Source organism: Paramisgurnus dabryanus, chromosome 9 (genome assembly GCF_030506205.2).
Source record: "Paramisgurnus dabryanus chromosome 9, PD_genome_1.1, whole genome shotgun sequence".
In the NCBI taxonomy this organism is placed as follows: Eukaryota; Metazoa; Chordata; class Actinopteri; order Cypriniformes; family Cobitidae; genus Paramisgurnus; species Paramisgurnus dabryanus.
In genome coordinates, this window is record NC_133345.1 from 37,591,236 (window position 1) to 37,609,879 (window position 18,644).

At 37.6% G+C, this 18,644-nt stretch overlaps 2 protein-coding genes across 10 annotated transcripts in view; both read left to right on the top strand.

The window, feature by feature from the left end:
• mical3a (microtubule associated monooxygenase, calponin and LIM domain containing 3a) overlaps nucleotides 1-2,043 on the top strand; it is a 112,051-nt gene extending 110,008 nt beyond the window's left edge. For all 9 annotated transcript variants that reach the window (XM_065283529.2, XM_065283522.2, XM_065283521.2 and 6 more), the window contains 2 exons: nucleotides 783-856; nucleotides 1,084-2,043. In XM_065283529.2, coding sequence (XP_065139601.1) covers nucleotides 783-856; nucleotides 1,084-1,268 — 259 coding nt within the window. In that variant the 3' untranslated portion in view covers nucleotides 1,269-2,043. The remainder of the gene's footprint in view (nucleotides 1-782; nucleotides 857-1,083) is intronic.
• Nucleotides 2,044-4,623: 2,580 nt separating this feature from the next.
• Nucleotides 4,624-18,258, top strand: ttc38 (tetratricopeptide repeat domain 38). Its single transcript, XM_065283519.2, has 14 exons — nucleotides 4,624-4,751; nucleotides 6,688-6,765; nucleotides 6,854-6,935; nucleotides 9,031-9,202; nucleotides 9,643-9,816; nucleotides 9,912-9,987; nucleotides 11,159-11,278; nucleotides 14,234-14,293; nucleotides 14,547-14,585; nucleotides 14,663-14,744; nucleotides 16,072-16,237; nucleotides 16,779-16,938; nucleotides 17,029-17,102; nucleotides 18,099-18,258. Exons 1-14 carry the CDS (start codon nucleotides 4,629-4,631, stop codon nucleotides 18,184-18,186), a joined length of 1,494 nt encoding a protein of 497 aa, XP_065139591.1. The 5' UTR covers nucleotides 4,624-4,628; the 3' UTR covers nucleotides 18,187-18,258.
• Nucleotides 18,259-18,644: the final 386 nt, after the last annotated feature.

Here is an 18,644-nt window from a genome sequence, read left to right on the forward strand (position 1 = left end):
AAATTTAAAACAAGCAAAAATATCTGCCAATGGGGTGAGAAAAAAATCTAAAAATAAGTTTATCTTTACTAAACACTTAATTTAAGCAACATTTTCTCACCCCGTTGGCAGATAATTTTGCTTGTTTTAAGCACAAATTCAATTCAATAATATAGTTTTTGTCTAAAATGAAGCTTATTGTCTTAGGTCATTTTTCTCACCAAGAAAATAATTTTTTTACTGAAACAAGACAAAAAAACTAAGTAAGAAAAAAGTGTAAAGGGACAAAGTGTTCTACAGAGTGCGTTTTGTCCCTACATTGTCTCAGACGATGACATGTTTGGCTAGATGCCATAAAAAGTCCACACTCGACATTTTAGGAAAACCAATCGCATCTATTGTGATAATAGTCTATTATCTATTGTTTTTACCGTTTACACTGTCGGATTACAGTGTGACTGCATACTGGAATAGAAGGTATATTTTAATATTTTAAATATTTTTAAAAATAGTTTGTAAAGACAACTGCTTGCCTCGTGAGGCCATATCCTGGTTTCTCAGGGGTCTGTGTAGAATTTTGTACGCTAAGAGTCCAGTGTGACCATGGCATAAAAGTGCAAAAGCCTTAAGCAAAAACCAGGTGTTATGGTACACAGTTTCAGATGCCTCTTTGCAGTCTACATGGAGCATCAAAGATTTCTACTTCTTGAAACATTCTTTGATGTTCAAAGTACCTCATACAGTGTAACCATGATTTTTTTCTCTCCTCCCCTTCATTTCGACTTCCTTTATCTGCTCCGTAGTGCTCGTGAGCTGGAGCTGGAGGACAGACAGAGTCGTCTACAACAGGAACTGCGAGAACGCATGGCAGTAGATGGTACCTTATTCTGTATTCTTAATAGCTCCAGCATGGGCCTGGTCATAGATTAATGAATCAAATATTAACATTACATTTATTAATTCTATAGTGTGATATAAGAGACGTGAAATTAGCATATCTTTGTAGGAAATTGGTTGCCTGCAATAATGCTCAGTTTTGAATCAAGTCATCAAACAGCAAATAAATCACAAACTGCTGTGTGATGTGTACTTCACTTTCTGCAGACCATCTGAAGACCGAGGAGGAACTGGCAGAGGAGAAGCATATTTTGAATGAGATGTTGGAGGTAGTGGAGCAAAGAGATTCTCTGGTGGCCCTGCTGGAAGAGCAGAGACTCCGAGAGAAAGAAGAGGATAAAGATCTCGAGGCAGTGATGCTCTCAAAGGGATTCAACCTCAACTGGGTTTAACATAACAAAGCCATTTCTTCCATTGCCAACTGTTCCCGATTTCCCTGCAGGGAGTATAATGATCGCAGAATGAATCTGTCTGGCCTCCCCCTCGTTTTATTGGGCATGTCAACAGCGTTTACAAATCCACTCATGAGCATGTTTGATGATGTTTACGATGTTCTCCCGGCACGACTCACGCCTGACCAGCGTTTCATCTCTTGGCAGCCAAAGCAAAGCTTCAAAACATCCTCTCCTTCGCAATCAGATAATAGATTTGAATCTTTTTTCAATGGTTTTTTTTTTGGTCTTAAAAGGGAAATATCGATCCTGCTGATGTTGAGGATGTCTGAGACTAATGATCCTAAGCGAAATGAAAACATTAGCCGGTCTTGATGTTCAAAGAATATTTGGTCAATCAACTGTTATGTTTAAATCGGAGACTCATGCTTTTCTATCTTGACTACTGACTGATAGACGACTGTTTTTTCCTCCAGTCACACTCCCATTCAATTTCACAAAACATTCAATGACTTTCACGCAACCGACAGATGGAAGTATTTATTAGTTGTGGATCACAGAATAAGCATGTGATGGACTTTGTAATTTTCACAGACGCCTGCAGAAATCAACACATATCTTGTGTTTGTAGCATTGACATGTTCAAGATGTTATTTCCCAGTGTTTCTCTAAACACCTTAGAGATGAGCTGGGAGGAAAAACTATACTACTATACTCAATATTACACACTTTGTTAAAAGTTCATTTCAGTCTCTATACTTAGTGACGCATATATATTAAAATAAAACCGTTTGCAGACCTTTATAAATCATAAGTATCTGATACATGAGTGTCTGATACTTTCACTACATGTTACATGAAGCAGGAGTACTGTATATATATTAGTATATAAACTTCCTTGATGCAAATTACTCTATACACACTACACATTGGTATACAATCAAATGCATTATGCATTGTGTTGGTCGGTCAGGGTATCAGGAATAGTTAATGCACCCACAGCTTTTGTGACTTTATATCAGATAATATGGAGATGGTGCCCATTTCCACCGTTTAATGCTCTGCCACTCTGGTGTGGTGCCCTTTTATTTCTTCCAGCTTTAGAGCAAAAATGCCTTTTTTAACTTTTCATGTGACAGCTTTTCACATCCACAGTTCTGTGTTTATTTATAATGGTTTGTTCAATGACTTTTTATCACATGAAAACGTGCAACTGACATCAGCGCCGATAAACACCGGGTGCTGTCGTATTGTTGTTTTGCACGTGTTCAGGTTGGAACCGGAAACATCAATATTGCATACATGTTTGCCTTTGTGTACATTTCATTTTAGTTGGACACTATTCAGGTGTATAGATAGGCACAGAATTTTCTTTTTTATTATTGTTGTTCCTTGTAAGTACAGATAACTGTGAATGAAAATATACACACGGTCAACGCTAGTTTAGACTGTATAATGTTTGACAGATTTTATGGTATTTATTAACATGTGTGAAAATGTATTATATGTAAAGAAAATGAATCCTAATTTTTAAAAATATGTTGTTGGCTCTTGAAAATGCTTCATGTTGCTAATTTGCATATAGGGTGTTGGATGTATGCTGATGCAATAAAACAATGCAGTTGTTACAAAATTTGCAGCGTTCATATATTATGTATATTATGTGCCTTTCATAATGGTTTCTAAGTAATCTTATTATGAGATTTTTTTTAAGATGTAAAATAAGTCTTTGGTGTCCCCAGAGTGCTTTAGTGAAGTTTTAGCTTAAAATACCACACAGATAATTTATTATAGAATGTTAAATTTCCCCTTTTTTAAGTCTGAGCAAAAATGCAGTTTGTGGGTGTGTCCTTTAAAATGCAAATGAGCTGATGAAATGCAAACACTGATCACAATGATTGTGGTTTGTTGCAATTGAACCTCAATTGTGCTGTCAATTATTTTCTCTCTGCACTAAACAAGCGTGCCGCACAAGCCCTGAAGTGACTGGTCCTTGTATAGGTCATAAACCCCGCCTCCCCCATGTTATTCACTGGGGCTTGAGACCAACTAAACAATTAAATTAACACTTAAATTATCTTTTTTTCCGAAACTGGTTTCTGTCATTTATTGTAGTTTATATCAAGCTGATGTAAATTCAAGTGTTTGTTTTTAAAATAAGTTTGTTTTTAGTTAGTTATTTAATGCTATAAAACAGTGGTGTGACGTCATGATTGACAGCTGTTATATGCACATTCTGCGAGGGCAGGGCCTTGATTTTGCGGTTTACTTCCTGATCACTACTGCGCAGGACTGGTCCCGAAATCGCTACTGTGCAGACTCAAGACCCAAGATGTCAGCGCCGTATTGGGACATTGCCGGTTTCACTTTTCACAAATAAATGGAAGAGAGCGAACCGGCGTCGTCCATTTTGGTACTAAAGGGCAGTGCTTTGGTGGGTAGTGCAGATGGGGCGGTATTCGCCCTGTCCCAAATGGCACACTCCGGACTTGTGGTCCTCCTCAGAGTCCACACTTTGATGACATCACGTAGTCCAGACTTTAGGGACCCTTGATGCGAGTCCACGTGGGTGCACCGGAGTCGTATTTTGGGACAGACTCGAGCATCACACAGGAAATAGGTAGAGAAGTTGCCCGTCAGTGTGAACTCCTCCCTTCCGTTGTCTGATTGCCCTTTCGCAAGGACTTCTGGGTTGGCAAAGTGTGCGAAGCCTGCTGCAGTGCGGGCTTCGCTGAAGACCTCATCAAGAGGGCAAAGGAGGCGCTGATGAGCACACTTCAAAGCGTAAAAATGACAGATGGGACACCCTACGGACTCGTAGACTAAGCGAGAACGCGCAATTTAAGGCCACGAGACTGAAAGTCCACATGAAGTGCGCCATTTGGGACAGGGCCTTCATTGTAATTGGCCTTGTATACCTCACAAAACAGGCAAAATCTGAACAACCTAATAATTTTTACACGCTTGCAGAAAATGGTTTACCAAAACTAAGTTACTGGGTTGTTCTTGTTCACGTTTTCTAGGTTGATAGAAGCACTGGGGACCCAATTATAGCACTGGAAAAAGTTAGATTTTCACGCTATGACTCCTTTAATATCGTACTTTATAAGATGTTTTTTTATTCTCATTTAGTTACAACAACTACATACTGTAAGGGACATGTAACACGGGATTTTACTTGGGTAAGTGTTAAGTTTAATCGTATTGTTTACTTTAACAATGTGCAGCTCAAAAATCCAGTCCTGGTTTTACCGTTGTCTTTAAGAGTGTGTTGGAGTTCAGCCTTGCTGCGCAGATCGATCTGCCGATGACATCAAGTACCGCGAGAGTGGTGTTTTCGAGTTGCTCTCGCGGTACTTGATGTCATACACACTCCCATTGGTCTGCGCAGTGCCGCTTGAAGTCAAACACGCCTACAGTCAGTCAGGCGGAGGAAATCATTTTTTAGCAAAAATGAACGCTGCTACCTTCCGAGACTGCAAGGTATGTTATTAATCCTGGTTTATTTACATTCAGAGATTTGTTTAAAATACTCCTTATGAGTGACCAGTTATGCGTCTTTTAAAACGTTTAATAAGATCTTAAGTTACCTCAGACGTAAGTATGTGAAACTGTACTACTGAACCCTGCTCAGTCAACATGATTGAAATTTAGTTTATAGTCAATAAAGCTTCATACAACTAAATAACAGTGCCGTGCAAACATCAGGCGTAGCGAACTATTTAATAAACATACACATGGAAACAATGCAGTAAACAGCATTTGCTGTATTAATGAATAGTATTATCTGTAGTGTCTATGCAGTTGTGGTGAAAACAGGTTTGTGATAGGCTATGTCAGCCAGGGCCGGAGTGGGGCCACTTTTCAGCCCGGGAGTTTCAGGCCCAAGACCGGCCCACTTTTTCCATAGTGTTATTCCAAATTAGCACTTTTTTCAAATTGGATAAATAAAGCAACAGTTCAGCTCTTACTATAGTTTTTATTAATATCATGGTTCAACAAATAAGGTAAAAGTTAAATAATATTTCACTTAAGATGAGAAGTTAACAAAAATATTCCTCTACACTCTGGGTTATTTTTGACCCATAATGGGTAAATATTGGACAGAACAAATGCTGGGTTAAAAATAACCCAATGTTGGGTTGTTGTTATGCAACCATGGATTATAATAACCCAACAGTTGGGTTAAAACAACCCAGCATTGGGTCAATTTTAACTCAGCAGCGTGTTCTGTCCAATATTTACCCATTATGGGTCAAAAATAACCCAGCCCTGTTTAGAGTCTATTCCACAAGAAAAGGTTGATAAATTATTAGCATTGCTAATGCTATGAGGCCTATGATTAATCAGATGCAAATATAAATATAAAACCCAGTCCTAATTAAAAAAGAAAACAGTTTGACAAAAAATATTAAATCCAATATTGGGTAAATATATAGCATAAAAAGTGATTTATAAGCTTTTTTTAGGCTGCTCATTTTTGACTGGGAACACAAAAGGTGTTATATGGTTCTTCTGAATACAACCTGAGGGTTAAATAACTTTAATTCATATTGTTTACTCATTGCCTCCTCGTTTTCAGCGGGGAACTGGCTTATCTGCTGCTCAGAAACTGCTTGCATAATATTTGCAAAGTCTATGAATCGCATGAATACACAAAAGGCTAATATTTTAACAAAAAAATGTTGGCTTTTAAATCGTTTGAAAACGGTATTAGTCGAATAATTAAGTTGCTAATGCTAATCATTACTAGGCTTATTTCTCTTTAAGTTACCTGTTGTCACTTTTGTTTGTCCTCTTGAAAATAAATCTGTAAGTTTGGCACATTTGGCAGCATCCTCCTACAATGGCTTTTTTCTTCAACCTGTTTTTTTACGCCCTCCTCCTCTCAGACGCGTTTTGTTACGGTAGCGCCGGCCCAGCCTACCGGAGAAAAGTTTTGGAGAAGACGTGCTATGGACCGAACCAACTCTATGGGAGGGGAAAACTCCTTCACATGGTACAACCCATGCAGAGGCTGCAGTGTCAATGCGAAACGTGTGAAGTGTCATTTAAGAGAAGACAGACTCACTAACGTGACAAATGTAAAAAAAAAAAAACTCGACCGGCCCAAAAGTGAAGCGGCCCACCGGGAATCCTCCCGGTTCTCCCGATTACCCACTCCGGGCCTGATGTCAGCAGTTTATGTACCACAGCTGAACAAAGTTTCCTCCTTATCAACTGGTTAACAGAGTGAAATGCTTTCAAAGGTCTCGAAAAAAATAAATCTTTGTAAATTGTTTTACTTGTTTTAAATATTTAATGTGCAAGAGATATTGCATATGTTTAGGGGGAGCAAAGTGTCCCCCAGAGCAAAATAACTTGTCCACAAAATTTCAATTACAAAGTTTATGATCTTTGTCCTGCATTGTATACCCAGGCGTGGATATCCGAGGGTCTGCCACTGTCCACCAGCAGCAATGAAGCCTGTAAACTATATGATGCTATACTTTCTCAGGTACTGATATATAACTGACACTGATATATAACTTGGTATACTGCATAGTACTTTATAACTAACTGAATTTTATCTCCCTGGTGATAAGTATGTGACCTGGCGCAATGATGAAACACTCGGAGGAATTGAAGGCTGTATTGCAGCTGTCAAAGCAGCAGATCCGGACTTTGGTATGTCATTATCCTGAACGCTCCCGTTTCAAAATCACAGTAAAAACAGGGTATCATGTTTAGGTGTAAACATATATTGTTTTGAAATTATACTGCATAAGGCTTGCATAGGTCCAACAATATGTAAACCTGCCTGTGAAATCCAGACTAAAGTCTCATAATCTAGTTATAAGATTAGCAACATCAACATAACGTTTAATTTAATCATTGCTTTCAAACTTACTCAGTCAATATTAAAGATATCAAGGTTATATTTTCACAGAATGTTCTTAATATTGTGTAGGATGATTTTGGGTAGAAAATGGTTACAAATAAATGACTTTAGCTGGGTTTTAAAGATGCCATGAAATTAAAATGAAAAACTGTCATTTGTTTTGGAATATTGTGGTGGTTTGTTTTACAAATGACTTATCTGTGAGCTTCATTATTAAAAAATAAAATGCTCCCTCATAATCTTTAAATTAAAAATACAAATCTCTCTTTACTTCTGGTCATATGGCAGGTCCAGGAGAAGATCACTGCAATTAGCAACATGACCCAAATCAAACAATCCAATTATATATCGATGGACAAATTCAAATCCAGCCCTGCCTTATTTCATTTCAGAAGCTGGTTTTACTTGGATATACGTCACCACAGGGAAAATAAGACAATCGCTACTTCCGTTTCATGGCGACTTCAACAGACTGGGTCACATCTCAAACATTAGTAACATCAGTTTTGTAAATATATAAACAATATAATAATTCAGTGTGCCAAACATGTGGTTGTCACAAACCAAGTTGATATCTGCCGTAGCTGAACTCTTGTTTCATGTCGTCTGGATTATATATTTTTCTATAAAAATACTTAATCTGTGCCAGACCAAATATTGACATTAACATTACCAATAAATACAGAAAATGGGTCTCATTCACTAAGCATGCGTACGCACAAATTGTGCGTAAGATGTGTGTATGGATGTTTTCAGAACAAATCATGATTCAACAAAAACTTTTGTATCAAAATGTCTTCTATGCAAAAATTCAAGAAAACCTAAAACCAATCATACGTAATAATCACGAACACTATAATCAAATACTAGGCTATAATTACAATGTTTATAATAATGTGGATATATATAATTTACATGATTATATTTTATATTGTAATATTTTCTGTATTATATATTATTATACATGATCTATATTATTATTATTATATACATTATTTTATACATTATTATAGTCTACTTATTTTTTTCTAAACATTTAAAGAAGATGCACATAATGACAAATCGTCCCACTTGCCTTCCTAATTTTTAAAATCTCTATTTGTCAGCGTCTTCGTAATGCCTAATGTAGCCTAAACGTCATGTAAATATAATGAAAAGTCCAAACTTCACTTGATCTCCTGTCTGTTTTATTTTAGATACAGATGCTCGTCTCTGTCATATTAATAAAATGTCATATTTGTTAACGCATCCAATACTTCTTTAAAGTTACTCCGCTCGGTGGACAGCACTGGCTTCCTCCAGCGACAGCAAAATCTCCCAAATAAAAATGCAAAGCAAAACGTAAAAATATATTAAAGGCGGGCTGCATGATTTTTGAAAAACACTTTGGAAAAGGGAGTCGTGTTGGCTACCAAAACACACTTGTACCCAATCAGCAGTAAGGGGCGTGTCTACTACTAACCGGCATCGTTGCATGGGTTGTGTATGTGTGGGACGGGTCTATCAAAAGAAGGTCCAGATTCTATTGGGGTAGGTGTGTGTTTGATAGGTGATTTCAAATGTCAGCATTGGCTTTCAGAGATCATGCACTTCGCCTTTAATGTTGCTGTCCAAACTGTATGCATAATTGGTTAGTTGCATTTTCTTTTATTTTGCATTCAGTATTGTGTTTATTTTCTGCTGTGGTTTCCAGTACTAACCTGTTACATATTTTTGGGTTGTAACCTTCTTCCATGCATAACATTTAAAACTTTAACAAAATTAATTTAGCAAAGAATGCTTTGGTGGCATGTACTTTATCATAAATGAATGCAGCACAATTACTGTGCATTGCTTCCATTGCAAGTCTTAGTTCTCATTAATCTCTTCACTGTGGTGCAGTGATGGGTCATGTGATCTCTACTGGGCTGGAATTGGTGGGCACGGGAAGTTCAGTCCTGCGGGATGAGAGACTGGCCAATGCCGTTAGGACGACTGTGGACCTGGCAAAATCTCAAGAGCTCACACCCAGAGAGAGAGGCCATGTCAAAGCCATGGAGCTCTTCTCTAGAGGGTAAGGACAGACTATAAGATCTTTATGAGAACTGGTATCACAAACAAACAGTGAAATTGCCAACGTTGCTGAAGGGGAAGCAAAGTTTTCATATCCACCGAGCCTTAGAAGTAATTTCAGCATATTTATATAATAACTTTGAAATTTTGCAGCCAGTGTAATAAGTGGTGGACTGTTCTGTTTTTCAACAAAGTTGACCCCTCAGGCATCCCACGTTTCCAAATTGGGTCTTAAACATTCATGTTTACTTTATCCTTGGGCAGTTTCATATGACAATTTAAAGTTCTTGAACAAAGCAGCCCTCATACTACAAAGTCCACAAGCAAAGTCATGGGTTGGATTTCCAGGAACCACACATTTAAAGCTTGAATACACTGTAAGTTGCCAAATACAATTGTTTAAAATGAATTATACTATACAAAAATAAAACTGTGTTTCAGAGCTTTACATAAGGCATGTGAGATTTGGGAGGATATTCTGGTGGATCATCCTACAGACATGTTGGCATTGAAATTTGCCCATGATGGCTTCTTCTACCTGGGTGAACAGACTCAGATGAGGGACTCAGTGGTCCGAGTGCTGCCCCACTGGAAACCACATATGCCATTGTACAGGCAGGTGCAGATTTCACTACGCGTCCCAATCTGAATTATGGTTATGGCAGTATTTTATTGTGGTCATTAAAAATGGTGCATTTTGTTTATTCCAGCTATATTAAAGGGATGCATTCTTTTGGGCTGCTCGAGACTCGGAACTATGATGAAGCTTTAAAAATGGCAAAAGAGGTATGATGTTTTCAGACACATTTTATGTTATACTAATACTGTATGTGATCCTGTCTGTGAAATTCAGTCTAAAGAGATTAGGAGCATAAGAGTCTTTGACATGGGGTCCACAAAACCAGTCATAAGTGGCACAGCGTATATTTGTAGCAATAGCCAACAATACATTGTATGGGTCAAAATTATCGATTCCCGCCCAAAAAAAAAAAAAATCATTGGGATATTAACTCTTTCCCCGTCATTAACCAGTTATCTCGTCAATTAAGGGAAAACATTTGCATAAAAAAAAACGTGTCTCTGATGAATTTTCATGTCAATTAATTTGGCGTTTACTTAATTTATGAAAAAAACCTAATCGTTCTGAATCTGATATCTAACAAAATTCCTTCACGAAAAATGCAATTATTTCAGCTTTTTGCAGAAAATAAAAATATATATTTTTAAAGACAAATACCCACATTAAGAGTATATAAACAGTGAAAAAAATAAAGATATGATAAACCTTTTTTTCCCCTGTATTGTTTGTTTGTTTATTGTTTGTTTGAAAGCGGAGGGTCTGTTCTTTCATTTAATATATTTTTATGTTTAAATATTTTTAGAAGACAATTTTCCTGGAAGGCATTTTGTAAAATTTATGTGAAAATCACAAAAAATGCTGGCGGCGAATGAGTTAAGTAAAGGCCATGTTCCATTAAGATAATTAAATTTCCTACCATAAATATAGAAACAAATGTATTAGTAATATGTGTTGCTTAGGACTTCATTTGGACAACTTTAAATGCAATTTTCTCTCAATTTTTATTTTGCACCCTCAGATTCCAGATTTTTAAATGGTTGTATCTCGGCCAAATATTGTCCTGTCCTAACAAACCATACATCAATGGAAAGCTTATTTATCCGTCTTTCAGATACAAAATTACCCTTATGACTGGTTTTGTGGTCAAGGGTCACATTTTATGTAGAAAAATTTAACTTAATCTGGGTTTTCACAAACTTTGTTACATTTATTCATTGCTGGACATACACTTTTGTGATAAAATTCATACATGCATAGATGTTTTTGCTGCTTATATATATAATTTACTTTTTAATAAACTTTTAATTTCTGATAGATGAACTTCTATTGTTTGCATTATTGTTTTTATTTAAAATAATTCACTATATGTGTTTACAGGGCCTGGCTTTGACCCCTGAGGATGGCTGGTGTGTTCATGCTGTGGCTCATGTCCATGAGATGAGGGCAGAGATTGACAAGGGGCTAAATTTCATGGCCTCTACCGAAAAAGACTGGATGGTCAGTCTCAATATATATATAACACATATTTATATATAACATACAGTGCGGTTAAAAGTCTTAAAGGGACACTACACTTTTTTGAAAATATGCTCATTTTCCAGCTCCCATAGAGTTCTTACCGTTTGGAATCCATTCAGCTACTCTCCGGGTCTGGCGGTACATAAAGGCCACATATAATTGCTGCAGTAGTATTTCACATTTTTTTAATGCTCACATAACACACGCTGTTTCTGCTCATCTCATGTTAGTCCTGAGTACCTGCAGTATAAAGTAGTATTACATCCTTCATATATCCAAATAGTCTTTAGTTTTATCAGATTTATAAAAGACAGATCAGCTTTATAGATTCTTTCAGAATAAACCCAAGCTCCTGGAGGCGTACCGCAGACAGAGCGAGATACGAGCAAGCAACACACGCGAAACATCCCACTATCTCTGGATAACTTATGACAGTGATTCCCAACCGGGGGTACGCGTACCCCAGGGGGTACGTGAAGAGTTTCCAGGGGGTACGCGAAAAGATTTACATTTTGTTTTGATCTCATTTACTTTTAATAAAAATGTCTTTCGTTTGTCCAGTCATTTACCCAAGATTGATTTTTGCGAGGAAAGCATTGTAAAAAGGACAACTTTGTAATTTTAATCTTATCATTAATATAGTTAGCCGTCAAGAGTAAATGCGCTGCATGCTCCAAAACGCAATGGTGATGTCCAACTCAAGAACGATCTGACTATTTTCAATGAACCTGAATATTTTCTAAAGACACAAAGTTTACACAAAACTATAAATAATGTTCAAATAATGCTATAATATTCATTCCCGCTGCCATTACATTTTCAAATTATGCAAAAAAGAAACTTTTGCATTGTTTTTGGCTAACTGTCCTGTGATGTCTTTTGTACTTATAGAGAATGTCTTAACACATTTTATTTCTTTTTATATTTGAACATAATTAGTTAACTTATTTGCATGCTTTAATTATCAGTAACTTAAATTGAGATTTTAGTAAATTTAGGGCATTTACTAAAAAGGACATAAGAGCTCAATTCCAAATAAGCGCCGGAGAGGAAAATTTGCGTGTGATTTACTACAAAGGCGCAAATAAAATACACAGGCACAATAATGACATAAGCACATTTCTATAATGACCATTGCAATCTAATAAAGCTGCGCAAATTAGTACAGGGTCGCAAATAAGAGACCTCGGCAGTACAATCGCAATGAAAATGCGGACTGCGGAGTGTGAAATTCCAGCTAAGTAAAAGTACACTAAGAACCGGAGGACGAAAGATGAACGGTAAAAGAAGTTTTGAAATACCTGATTTGACTTCTCCTCGTGACTTCTCCTCCTCTTTTCTCCAGCAAATTAAACATAGCATGGCTTGGCAAACTATATATAATATTTTTAAAGTATGTTCCTCTGGCAAAGTTTAATACTCTCCTCGCATTAATGTTGCTTCTAAAAGGAAAACTTCCACAAATGCATATGCAATGAAGTCGCAAAAGTAACACCTTTTCAGAGCTAAATATCTACTGCGTGTCTTTAGTAAGTTCAGTCGTTATTTTACGCCAAAATAATTGGTTTGCGCGTGCTAGTAGTAAATCTGGCCCTTAAAGGGGTCATATGATGAAATTTTTTAATTTGTAAAATAAGTCTTTGGCGTTCCCAGAGTTCATATGTAAAGTTTTATCTCAAAACACCCTACAGATAATTAATTATAGCATGTCAAAATTGCAATTTTGTAGGCCTGAGCAAAATGTGCTGTTTTTGGGTGTGTCTTTTAAAATGCAAATGAGCTGATAAAATGAACACTGATCGCAATAATGGTGGTTTGTTGAAATAAACATGCTTCATCAGTCAGTGCTTTTTACTTTAATGTTTAAAATTAATTAATTAATTAATATTACTAATTATTTGTCTTTAAAACACAACTTTGGTTTAGTTTCGTTGAAGGGGTACTTGAGCCTTACTGATAGGGCTGTGGGGGTACTTAGGGCAAAAAAGGTTGGGAACCATTGACTTATGATACTACATGTTCGTGTCGTTTACATTATATGCACTTACGCGCCAATTGCCAACAAAACACAGACATTTCATGCAGTTTTACTTATCATCTGCGACTTATGACTCGGGTTGGGACCGCCCCATTTCAACAAAATCCACCATTAAACTACCGGTATATCTATTGTTTCCATAATGCTGGGTTAATTGGGAATCCAAACAAGCTTAAATTTCCCTCACAAACAACAACACACTTCTTTGGTGATGTTGATTTTGTGTCAGCTCTTGGTTGGTGTGTGCGTGCGCTATTCCTGGTGAAGTGCCCATATAAGGATTTCCTCTGGACTCCCTGCACTGAAATTTTCCATAAAAGAAATTAAGCAAGATTCTAAAAGTATGAATCTTTCATGTTCAAAGAAAACTTTATGAAACTTGTACGAACGCTAGCGAAGGGCATCCGGCACAGAAACAGCTTTTTTAAAACTTTCTGTATTTCAGAATGTCTTATTATTCAGTATGTCCCGCTGTTGTTTTAATGGCAGCATGTACTCAGGCTGTCTTGGACTGCACATGTTTGTGCAAAATCTGGTGATTATACCAGCATAATCTGAGAATGGTACAAAAAAAAAGAATGGCTTTATATGTGCTTCAGTTGAAGAAAAGGAAATCTGATTTGATTTGTGAGCCTCAAAATGCGTATTTCATCTTACATATATCTCAAAACTTTAATTTAGTTTAAAGTTTACAGAATCCTTAAACTTTAGGTTTAAATAAAAAAATTAAAAAGATCCCAGATTTTCATGATTTATGGTTTATAAAACTTTAAGACCTCATTGTACAGTCATGCCATTTTTTATACAGTATGTTGAAAAGCATTCAAAGTGGATACATTAAAGTTTGTTTGTTGTGAAAAATGTAATAATGAAAGTCTCATATTACTTCCCTGCAGGTGTGTGACATGTTGGCATGTCATAATTACTGGCACTGGGCCCTCTATCATATTGAAAAGGTAAAATACAGCACAAGATAAACAAACATACGACAAAAGGACAAACTCATTACATATAATTGAACTGTAAATAAGCATTAGATGCTTTTATCAGTACAGTCCTTTTTAACATAGACAAAAGGACATATTTTTTTATTTATTTACATTTTTATTCATTGTAATTATTTGTTTTTACTATTGTTAAGTAATCCTGCCAGTGCATGTACTTCAAGTACAGAATACATCTCATGTGTATATTTTCTGATCTCCACAGGGGGAGTATGAAGCAGCATTAAAGATTTTTGATGAGCAGGTGAGCGAACACGACATCAACCCTACAATATCTGAATTTGAATGAATGATAATGTGATATTTGGTACCTCTTTCCAGGTTTCTCAGCGCTGTGTGAAATCTGGCGCCATGCTGGACACCGTGGATTCTTGTTCTCTGCTCTACAGACTAGAGCTGGAGGGTGAGATACATTCCTGTTGAGTCTAATTTTCTTTAAAACCACCTTATCAGAAGCACAGTTTAATCAAGGCATTTGGTGAAAGGTTGTGTCTTAAGTCATGAAAATATAAGAAGTAAATCCGCTGTTATGACTGTAAGGGGTCGCATACCGGATGAGAATCGCTGTGTCGCGTGTAGGACAACACGCAGGTATCACACACCAGATGTGCACATTCAATAGTGCGAGCTTAGTCAGAAAGAGTCTACTTCCAGATGTAAAATATGCGTTAGCAGCAGCCTATGTTAATCGTTAACGATTTTGGACAAATATTATGTTATTGAATGCAGCAGGGGATCCAGAGTCACAGCAGACAGCTGCCGTCAGATGCAACTGGTGTGTGTACATTCATAGAAAATAATGTGTTCGGTTTTTAGATAAATAGCATGGCCCTATACTTTTTTGATTGTGATCTTTGAAAGTCAGTAGTTCATCCTATACAACTTTCAGACATATTTATCCACAAGGGCTTTACAGTGGATTTCAAGATCTCAGCATGTCTAACATGAGCTTAAAGTAGGGCTGCCCGATAAATCGCATGCGATAGTCATGCGCATCTCATCAGTAAAGCCGGTTCCTTGATTAGTAGTAAATCGTCATCACCTGCTTTCAGATGGAGCGGCATTTACTACACAAAGCCATAGTTCTCTGACAAGCTGGGCCATATCGCATACATATCGCAGGCGATACATCCGCTATAATTAATGCAAAATTGCCCTGATTGTCAGTGAACTACGGTTTTGTGTAGTAAATGCTGCTCCATCTGAAAGCAGGTGATGGTTATCTACTACTAATCAAGGAACCGGCATTACTGACGAGATGCGCATGGCAATCACATGCGATTTATCCTGCAGCCCTAGCCCTAATAAAGCCATCCAGTCACGCTAATAAACATTTATTTAATGGCACATGCATTAGCACCTGGAGCTGGGCGATATATCACATGGGATTGTCATGCGCATCACTTTAGTAAAGCCGATTCCTTGATTAGTAGTAAATCACCTGCTTTCAGATGGAGCAGCGTTTACTACACAAAGCCATAGTTCACTGACAAGCTAGGCAATATTGCATTCATTTTCACGGACGTATAATCAAGGAACCAACTTCACTGACGATGCGCATGACAATCCCATGTGATATATTGCCCAGCCCTATTAGCTACACAAACCAGGGGATTGTCGAATGTGAAACTGGAGATTAATCTGACACAACTGCACACGTGCTCATGTCCCAAGTGACATTTTCTTGTGAACCATTGACAAAACAGTACGTATGTGTGTTTCTACGGCAGGTGTGAGCATGAAGAACCGCTACCGAGAGATACTGCAGGTCACCCAGCCTCATACAGAGGACCACACATTACTTTTTAATGATCTGCACTTTCTCATGGTTAGCTTGGGCTGCAAAGAGACAAACACCAGTCAGCGTCTGCTGGAGAGCCTGCAGGAACTAGCTAAGTAAGCAGACGGCGTTAGATAACCCACCCAAGAGACAACAGCACAGGGTCTGTACAAGGGTGGGAGTATATGGAGGCAAAGTTAATACAGCCTGGAAGAAATTTCTTAGAAATGTTCCTGCTCTGGGGAAAACTAGATGTCTTCAGACCTCTCTGCTGCATGCATATTTATACAAATTTACCACTTCAACCAAAACGCGTGTGGATGAAGTGGATTTAACAAAGTACAAAATGTATTTTTTTGTCAGCGTGCCATGTTTTATAAAATAACATGGTGGGGAAAAATCCTCTGGGTGCTTCTTTTTCAAACAAGCAGTGTTTTATCAGAGACGAGAACATTTTACAGTTCCCACTTATTTTGTCGATGCTTTTAGCAACAGTTTTACACCCAAACCCTTAACAACCCCTTACCTGCACCGGCTTTCTAAAAGCAATTTCCTTCCAACAAAGCATTAAGCTTTTAACTTTATGATTTTGATTTTACAAATGTAAGAATTTCAGCCAGATTTAAAATCTTTAAAGCCTCTGTTTAAATCCTTCAGAGACCCGGCAGAGAACCATCAGCTTCATATAGCCGAGCGTGTGGGTCTGCCCATGTGTCAGGCTCTGCTGGAGTATGACCAGGGTAACTACAGCCAGGCTGTTGAGTTGCTTAAACCCATCCGATACCGCTTTGTGGAAATTGGGGGCAGTGACGCACAGGTCAGTCATCAGAGCACTTCATCCACTGAATTTGTTCCCGAGCAGGAATAAAATAAATAACAAAAAACTCCACTTTTATTCTTTTTGCAGAGGGATATTTTCAATCAACTGCTCATTCATGCTGCCATGAAGTCAGGAGACAAACACCACCAAAGATTTGCAAGGTAAAAGCTTTGGCTTATACAAATGAACAGTCTGTTGTGCTTATATTTTAAGGGAATGCTCCAGACTAAACAACTCAGTTTTTTATTATAACATAATAGCAAAAAATACTCACATCTCACAATACTCACGTGTTAGCATTTAGCCTAGCCCCATTCATTCCTTATGCTGCATTCACACCAGCCGCGGTAAAGGCGTCAAGCGTATGTGATTTTAATGTTAAGTCAATGTAAAGACATGTTGACGCGTGTCTAGAGGTTCGAAAATCGCAAACTGAGCGTTGTAGCGGAAAATGCACAAGTTGAAAAATTTGAACTTTAGAGGAAAATTGCGCCACGTTAACCAATCAGGAACTTGCTTTAGTAGTGACGTGATTACAGGAAGCGAGAGGTGTCACAGACGGAAATAAAACTATATTGTATGGCGGAAGAGCACCTAGTTTTTAGCACTTCGACCTCTGCGCAGTAACATCATCACTCGTCACCTCTCTCGCTTAAACTTCCGTCAATATTACTGCGCCCAAGGTCGAAGTGCTGCAAACTAAGTGCTCTTCCGCCATACAATATAGTTCTCATTTTTTATCCGCCCAAAAAATCGTCACATTTTGTTTTGTGCCACCATACTTACTCGTGAAACTACTCATGTAACAGTCTTTAAATAGGGAAAATATGGAGGTGTTTGGTGGCTTCTAAATTCGTCTCTGTTTGGATCCCAAGTAATGAATGGGGCTAGGCTAAATGCTAACACATTCAAGACACGCTGTAAAAAGATTAAGTGCACGCATTGAAAAATTATGGGTATGTATTAATTTGTCTAAGTTGAGGTAAGAACATAGTAAAATATCGGTGGTTTTCCTTTAAGAAATATCCAGACAGAACCTTTTTGAACAAGTCTCACTATGAATTTTTAAAAATGCTTCATTCAGACAGTTGTCTTGTACTGTAGGGATTTCTTGGACACTTACTAAGGAAGCAGATGTTGTGTGTTTCTGTCCCTAGATGCATGCTGATCGAGAGAGACTCGCTGCGCCCAAACTCGCTGCTCACAGATCGTCTGATTCAGAGAGCACATGCCTTACACGTTTAAATATGGCTCCTATTCCTTAAATATTTAACAAAGCCTGTTCTCTATCTGTTTAATTACAGACACCTTTCTTAACCAATTTCAGTGCAGGTTTGAGATCAGAGACCCGAATTTGCAGTCATTTCAAGGCATTTACTTCACCAGCAATGGCTTTGGTTAGTTAAGACACTTCCTATTAGAGCACAAGACTTATATAATAATATGGATGTGTGCAAGAGATTGATATTTTGCACTTCACATATAACAGAATCACATTTTTCTTAAAGCAACACTATGTAGTTTTTTTACCTTTAAATAATGTCTCTAAAATTATTTCAGTGATAGAACAACTTTTAACTGGACAAATTGTACTGTTGCTGCAACCTGAGCAGCCTCCTAGCTGCTACAAGCACACTCTGAAAGTGGCGGTGGAGGGTAGGAAACACAGCCCCGCCCCTCCCCGTGCCTGCAGAAGAGTGTCT